This window comes from Opisthorchis viverrini (assembly GCF_000715545.1).
Source record: "Opisthorchis viverrini unplaced genomic scaffold opera_v5_128, whole genome shotgun sequence".
NCBI lineage: Eukaryota > Metazoa > Platyhelminthes > Trematoda > Opisthorchiida > Opisthorchiidae > Opisthorchis > Opisthorchis viverrini.
This window is the reverse complement of record NW_008751782.1, coordinates 193,951-202,462: the sequence shown is the minus strand read 5'-3', so window position 1 is coordinate 202,462 and position 8,512 is coordinate 193,951. Positions and strand designations below refer to the sequence as shown.

The 8,512-nt window shown below is 42.4% G+C and overlaps 1 protein-coding gene across 1 annotated transcript in view; it reads right to left on the bottom strand.

Annotated features, from left to right (window-relative positions):
* Positions 1-399: 399 nt before the first annotated feature.
* Positions 400-8,512, bottom strand: part of T265_13972 (hypothetical protein) — a gene marked incomplete at both ends in the record, with an annotated part of 33,646 nt that continues 25,533 nt past the window's right edge. The window contains 5 exons of the mRNA XM_009171439.1: positions 400-488; positions 3,444-3,543; positions 3,767-3,988; positions 7,013-7,135; positions 7,228-7,339. Of these exons, the coding sequence (XP_009169703.1) occupies positions 400-488; positions 3,444-3,543; positions 3,767-3,988; positions 7,013-7,135; positions 7,228-7,339 (646 nt within the window). The remainder of the gene's footprint in view (positions 489-3,443; positions 3,544-3,766; positions 3,989-7,012; positions 7,136-7,227; positions 7,340-8,512) is intronic.

Sequence of the window (8,512 nt, the reverse complement as noted above, 5' to 3'; positions counted from 1 at the left end):
AAGACCATGTGGAATCGATGTGTTTTCCGAATTTGTCAGCAAGACACCCATTATGTCCACCTAATAGATCAGGTGTTCTGAACAATAAAGGAAGTCGCGTTTCAGGAGAAACGAATATATTAAGCGCAGTGAAATATAGATAAGCATAACTGCAAAAGTTGAAATTTCAAGGGGGCAGAGGATATCGTATGAGGATCTTTTGATTGACACTAGATGAATGGTTCGAAATGCGATAATTTGACAGATGCAACGACTGTGGAAAGTATAGAGAGATGTGCACACAGTTGGAGCAGCGGAGGGACGTGTTTATCAGAGTGTTTCACGCATGATCTGTTGATAAATGCAATACATTGAAAATATCATCCACGGCTGGCATCGGTTTCAAAACAAAATGAACATTCAGCAGGAACATCGATTTTTGCAGGATAGGCAGACATCGTATTTTTTATTCATCCGTTTGTCTTCGATGGTAAGCGTTACGCAAAGTGCTTCAAGAACGGAAAAATAAAAGTTTTGTTGTAACAGGCTATGGACAATAACGTGGACATCATTTTCACTAAGATATGCAAAAACATCCACCCCGCATGATACGCACAAATACAATTACCAAGTTGATTACTAGATTAGGGAACAGAATGTTACCCAGTTGGTGGCCGAGTTATCTGTGGATTTGCTTTTCGCGGAGGAGAGTGTTGCAAATATTGAATAAATCGGTCTATTTACTTGGTGTCACTATATACATATATATATATATATATATATATATGTATATAGTGACACCAAGTAAATCGGGCTGTTTCACGGCGGTCCACTTTTTTCTCTACACCGTGACGCGGAAATTTTTACCCAATTATGAGGAGGTATTTGTCTGTTTGAAACACCTGATCCCAGGCATAGCCATTTATGATAAGCCTCGACGTGGGCTTTCAATGTTCTTTTCGGTCTGACCTCAGCAAATTCGTGACAGTCGATCGACTGTTGAGCTGTAGTTCGAGGCTTCTTGCTTACCACTAACAGCCCTCAAGTGCGAACATGTTCACCTGTTCACCTGTCCAGCGTGTGCCGGTGGAGTATTGGTACCACGTTTGCTTCTCGTGTCAGATGTGCGGAGTTCAAACCCCGGCGTGGTCAAGGGTATGCACCACTGCTGAGCCCTAATGGGAGCGCAACTCCCATTTCTGGTGTGGACCCACCAAAATGATTACCCTCAGGAGAGGAGGACGACTGTTCAAATGAGTGTGACCCCGCAGACCCCGCAATTACATACAACTAAATTCCGAGTTTGTCTATCCGCTTTACGGTCCAGTGGAATGTGTCTAGTCCAAACGATGGACGGTTGTGTAGGGATGATTCATCTGGTCTGTGTGGTGATTGGAACACACACATGAGAGTGCGCCGCTGAATTTCTCCACACTATGCTGCAATGCCGGACAGACATCTCAATAATGACGGAACAGAGACGTTCACATCGAATACTGGATGAATCATAGGGAACACGTAGTGTCTACTGTCTGAGTTGTAATGCATACAAGCCATGAACGACACCTGGTTTTACGTTCATTTTTCGGACCGAAAGCAACGAATCAAAGTCAAAAAGGTGTTCTGGTCGGGCCGATGATTCCGCCCTCAGCAGAATGTCGCGTGCTAGTTCAAAAATGCACTACTGAAAATAGCACTAAACAACAAGGCATGCTTTTCATCAATCAAGTTTCTTCAATTATATCACGTCACCATCCTGAGTTGTCCAGGCGTATTAAGTTCAGTGTCCACCACAAGAACTGCAACTCAGCTGGCAAAACACAGTTTGCGAGATCCGTTTATTTTAGGACGACAGTCTTCAGCTTGTGAGCCGAAATGATGAAAACCATTGGTATTGTAAGGTCTGCATGGTCGTTGGATGCTGCTGAACGTGATACCGCCTGTCTGGTTGTAAACTAGCACTAATTATTGCTCAAGTAAACAACCACCGCGGTAGTTCCAGCTAGTCAAGGCTTATCAACATTTCTAGGAACACCTGTTTCTTCCCGGAGCATATGTATCGGGTTTCCTCAATCTCACACACCCGAATTAGGGCTGCAGTGATGTGTTGTTCAACTTATATCAGCTTGTCATGACTGTGCTTGGATGAAAGCCGCTTTATTCTTCCTCTTGAATCTCGAGTGCAATGCAGACCTGTAGATTCAACGCCTTTGGACAACTCAAATAACAGGCTTTTCTCTGAATTCCTTGAATAATCTGCTTCCCGTTACCATAGTCTGTCTCTAAAGCTTTAAAAAACGGCGTTTGCCAAAGAAGATTGGCCAGTCATTGCTTACTCACTTTGACCTCAATCGTGATTGATATGCGTCCTCACCTAAACAGCGGTGACTCACGTGAAATGTTTGACCTAAAACAAATCATGTGTACATCAGAGTACTTCAAAATGCCAATCGTTTCGGTCACCCATCGCATCACTGGTGAGCTTTAGGTCAGCTATCTGAGAAAGGGGTGAATTCATGGGCACTGCGTAGCCTCAAATGCCGCTCTTTTGAGAGAAAAGCCACTGTTATTCGCATTTCATACTACAACAGCAAGTTTTCTAATATACATGAAACCCAATAAATTCCGTCGGGCCACTGAATACAAAACTATGCATTTCATGCGTTCCACACCTGACGATTCTAGGATGGTTAGACAGTTAGAGCATTAACGAGGAAAATCAAGTGACCTTTTTAACACTTCGTTTGTGCAGTCTTGCAGATTAGGATAATACCAAAGCCATGTAATCAGATGTTTCAAACCGTTACTATTCGATAACCTTGACGTTGTTATTCTCAGGTCAGGTCGCTTCTTTTGTCCGGTACTTTTGTCGAGTATTTCAGTGGCGTGCGCCAACAACAGTTCAGACTTTTACAAACTTGGCAAAACAGAAGATAAGCCAAGCTATGGAATACAGATATACCGTGAAACAGTTTACAGGTTCAAAAGTCCGTCGAACATAGCAGGACTGGAATCAGTCGGGACAACCAAATACCCAGTGTCTTCACGATTAGGCGCGACGTGTAAATCTCGACCACAGATATTATGCCGTTATGCATACAACCACAGCAGCTCTTGGTACATGTTGTTAAGCATCTTCGTCAGACACGAACTGTTACCTACAAAATACCAACACATAGAGAGTGAAAAGCCAAACGTGGCTGAAATTAATCATTCTCACATGCATGCCTCGCCCCCGATAGATGATACAACGGCCTACAAGGTCCAGCAGATTACTATACTTTCGTTTGGGGTGTCAGATCATATGCATATATGCAAAATGAGGTGCCGATATCACCTTCCACATGTCACCGATCTAGATCGACAGTAGCCCTAACATTCATCCGTCTCAGTGTCATGATTGTATGAACATATTACTTAATAGGTGACCTATTCGACGGCTAATAAAAGATTTTCAAACTCACCAATCAATGAGATAAAACCACAGCTCGTGAACTGCACCACATAGGCACCCTTGGACGAGACAAACGTGCTGACGAGGGCGCAAACGAGGGTTCCGACAGACTAGCGAACAAGAAAATGCGAACGGAGGTTATCGGACATCAGTGCACTAAAATGCGTTGCAAAAATGTACAAGTGCCCCTGCCTCTCTAAGAGACCACACCCCAGAAGGTGCAACTTTTGCCTTGGAACCAAATAAACAATTCTTGATCTTTATAAAAGCACGGCTTTGATCAATCCCTTCACGTGGACTATCTATAGGAAGAAGGCGGGAGAAAAGACTTACAACTGCACTATACACCAGACCATAGTTTACGGCCATATTTGCCGGTCCAAAAAGACTCCCAGTAGCGGTTGGCATGATCGAGAACACCCCGCTTATGCAGACGAACAGCAAGCAAATCCAAATGCCATAGAACACTTTGAGTGTATTCTCCTCCAGGTACTTCAGATGGGGGAAAGTGAACAGGATGAGCGACCACATGGCCAACATGCAACACATCGGAATCTGTTGAAGGGACAAAACAGTGTGCTTATCACGCTGGGCTCATCTTAACCGGTGGAAGCAGTACAAAAGAGCTTACAGTCCGAAATTAGCCAACGTCAATGGGACATTCGATTGACATTTTTTGGCAACAAGGTCTTGGCAAGCGAAATTTCCGCTCAACTTCTGGGAAAATCCTAGATACTCTATGTTTAAAAAAAGCAAAATTCACTGCCAAAATAGACAATGATCACCAAAGCTACAGAGATTGTCCTTTTACGGTCAAAAGAGGATACAGTTGGATTTGTCGGCAGCAATCATTTTAGTGGGATGTGATTACTTTGTGTAAATTTGGGATGCCTCTTTATGACGTCACCTAATTTTTCCGTGACTGCATGCACTTTTTGCATCTAGATTGGTTTCTCAATTTCAGAAATGAAAGCGTCTTGATTTTAAGATATCAGGATCCGCGTTGCATTCAAAATGCAATTCGAGATGGGGCAACAGATACTAGGATGTATTTTGTACATGATTTGATATCACCTAGATTAGGGATGGAATAAAAAGCAACAAGAATAAAGCGCTACGTTTCTTGTGCTAGTTAACGCCTAAAAGGTGAAGGAAAATCTACTAAACTATGAGAATGATTATTTCGACGAACAGTGTCCTATCGCCAGGAGCATGCGTATTGTTTCGTCGAAAAACAACCCACATATGTCGAAGCAAATTCTAGGTGCTTTATTGTCTGAAGAAAGAAAACGAGGTCCGGATGTGGGTACTGTAGTTTCGGATTGATAATATAACTTGAGAATAGTGTTTGGCCAGATGTTCCTTACAAATGCCATTCACTGTTGATTGAAACATTCCTTTGGGAGTAATCACCGAAAGATGTATTGAAATATGATGCTTATGCTGGAATTAGCGTCATATGCATCTACAAAGACAATATTCGGGTCCTAGTGACGCAGCGGGGAGGAGCCTTAGGAGATGTGATGAAGAGTAGTCACAATTTGTCCGAATACCACGTACCCTAAGGACCACAAACAGTGGCATCGAATTCATGTCCGGAGAAAGAATAATGAAATTTTATTGAACGGATGACATTGAATGACTACTTGTCAGCGCTAAAAATAAAAATAGATATCGGACGTGAACCCGTTTCTCGGTATGCTTTTTGAACCTTCAAATGGAAAAGTCTCAACTCGGCATTTCTCATCGTTTCCGGCTTCATTGAAACTCGGAAATGAGCAGTCAAGTTTGGTAAGCGGTTTACGTGTTTTAGTAACTGCATATACCATGACCGTATCATAACACATGAAGTCAATGAGCAGATGACGAAGGGGCGAGCAGATTTCGCTAACCTATGAATTATCGCGCCATAATCGAATTTTTCTGGAGCTCAATGAGGATATATGTAAGACGAGTGTAGCAGCATTCCTGCTGTATGGTTTTGGGACAATCCAATTGATCCGGGGACCTTAGGCTTCTTCAAACTTATTACATAACACAGCAAAGGTTAGTTGGTTGCTGCGAGTAGGCAACAAACGGGTGCATAAGCGCGAAATAGGAGACACATCCAAATCGTTGTGGTAGCAGGTTGAACATAACAGGTTAAAGTGGTTAGGTGGGTACATACTCAAGAAGCGTCTCTTCAAAGAAGCACTGTTTTCTTTTCCAAACGGTTGTTCGCGAAAGGTTCCCGGAGAACGGATTATTACACGGTGACATGAAATAAAAGAGGTTGTGGAATCTTCAGGCTTTTCTTGCTGAATCCCACGTGTACATGCTTGCACCTAGTTGAAAACCCTGGAGAACTTGGCATTCAACCAATCTCAGTGGCGCGAGTGCTTCCATTTTCTAGCTGGACTGCCTAGCTGAAGATCACCTACGGTGTGCTGGACATGTATCGGTTAGGCTTCAAAGGGGGCATTTGGTCAGTGACCAAATTCTACTTGACGATGTGTTTATTTTTGAGCTTCCCAAAGGTGAAGGTACATTATTCATGATCGTATTCCATAAAGACATGGAGCTTCATTAAATCGGATCCATGTCTTTCCTCTTGCTTTCTACTCTTTACTTAATATTTCTTTTCTCGTGCCTGTATTGCGGTTTAACGCCAGAATGCAATACTGATGTGTTGCTGTCAGTGATGGTAATGACGATGATGATGATGGTGATCAGTAAAGCGACGTGGTTGCAAAGTGACCCACGGCATTTTTTGATGAGAACCGCATTGAGACGGTTGTTTTTTTAGGAAACTTGGCATTTAGGCGAAAGTAGACGACTGACTTTGAAAGTGGGATGTAAGAGAAGGAATGCCTAATATCCTTCAAAATTCCGATTAGCTGGCCTGCCTTAACAAAGCTTATGGGGTCCCTATATGCATAAAGTAAAGAACTGTTTGAGAATCGGTCCCTTGTTTATGGGCCGTAAAGTTGGAAGTGAAAAGCTACTCCAGTCGTTCATCACATACAGATTCAGCATAGGGATGATTTCAGTTTGACTCAAAGAATGGACGTGATCTGAGTTGAACCATTTAAAGAAAGCTGATGAAACTGAAAAAAAGTCAAGAAAACAGTTGCTCTACAGCACTGTTCATTGCAACCGTTGTTTGATCGAACGAGTTTTTCTTCATAATTCACGGATTATGAATTGCCGGTGTTAACCTGATGAACAAATCAACATTTCAATCTTGACAGACGCTCGAAGAATCGTACCTGGTTCACGATTACTACCTGAATACGATTGCTACCCACTTTACGACCCTACTGAATCGGTGTTATGCAACCAAATAAGCTGATCGAATTAGCGAAATACAATCATTTGCAAACTAATTTGGTTTTGAGGAAGACTCACCTAAAACCCAGCTGAATAGGACTAAGCTTTTGAAGTAAGTAATTTTAAGAAACTGTTAAATGTGCATCTGCCTGATCAATTTTCCTCTGTGGGTGTCAAAACTTTTATCGAACCCTAAAATCATGCATACGCAGATGTATCAGGCAAAGGTGAACAGGCCATAACGCGGAAGAGGCAGAACCGTTTCTTTACCTTGAACGAAATTCTATCCACAATTGCACCCCACATCATCCGTCCGCCAGAATTGAACAGCGCCGAAACGGTGGCGACAGCAGAAAGTGCACGATCGTCGGAGATATAGGTCTGCCCAAAATACTAAAAACAGGTGGGAGAACAGCATTATTACCGGAGTTAAGAAAAAAGAGATTACTGAGTGCTACAAATGTAGGCCCAGGAACTTGACTTACTTTATAAGCTGAGGTTATGATGGTAATTGGAATAATGTCACAAAACATGACAATCCATAACCGATAAAAATCACGATGTCGAAGAACCTGGGACGGCACAAGATTATCTTCCCTACAATGGAGAGCAAATCCGATGAAGCATGTTCCATTCGAAAGATATGTGCCGATGGAAAGGATTACACATATGTAATAGTTGGAGATGCTGGTACAAGAAAGGCTATACTTGTACGTGAGCACATAACGTGGGTGTGCTTAACCAATGCATGCTTAACCCATTTGACGGTATATATATCTTAAGACAAGCAGCTGCCCGACGCAAGCCCCGATCCCACACTAACCAAGGGATAAGACGCCAGTAATCAGAATTCCGGAACAGTTTACGCCTGATGAAACAGTATGCCACATCGTAATAGATAGCCTCACACTTCAGCTGCGTGGTCTCAATAACAGTCCATCCAACCGTGAATTGATAGTATCCCCACATTTGATGACGAGGCGTTTTCAACCTAATCACCAAGAGCAAGAATGGATCAGGCGATACCCGATCAACTACCAAGCCCAACTTACCTAATTCTACCCGTGTAAATACACAGAAAGCTAACCACTGATTAAACAAAATCATGAAACCAGTCACTTTCAGTTAGCGATGAAAATATCAGAATTATTAGAGACCAGCTGACTGATCCCAAAGAAAGGATATGAAAAATGAGAGTTTTGGCAACTCCTGTCTGTCTAAATGGAACAGACTTTTTACGTAAACTAGCAGATCAAGCTAATATTCGTCTTCCAATCCTGATAAAGATTTTGGAGATGTTGTTCCATTTCTGTACAGAAAGTGTTAGGTCGAATACTTCAACTCCTCGTACGAACGATTTGGCGGCAGCCCGCTGGATCCAGTTCCATCAAGTATCTTTATGGTCATGCAAGAATAAAAAACGTGGGTAAAATCCAGATTGACGCTGTTATATTCTAAAATGCATGCGTATGGTGGTTTTGTTTCAGCCAAATTCAAGGGAAACATTTTGGAGTTTTTAAAGATTGAATAAGCCTCCAAAACCAAACCACAACTGGCAACCTAGAAAAGAACAATACTCCGTGCGGCTCATCAAATGAGACAGAGAGAACACACAGCAAATAAGATTGTTTCAAGCCTATAAATTTGGGCTGCGCCATTATACGCATATTTACTGCGTTACAACGCTCCAGAACTGATGGTTAACTGCTGGACCCAGGGACTGCTTTCTATCGTGAGCAAATCTCCGTTGGCAGCCTATATATATATATA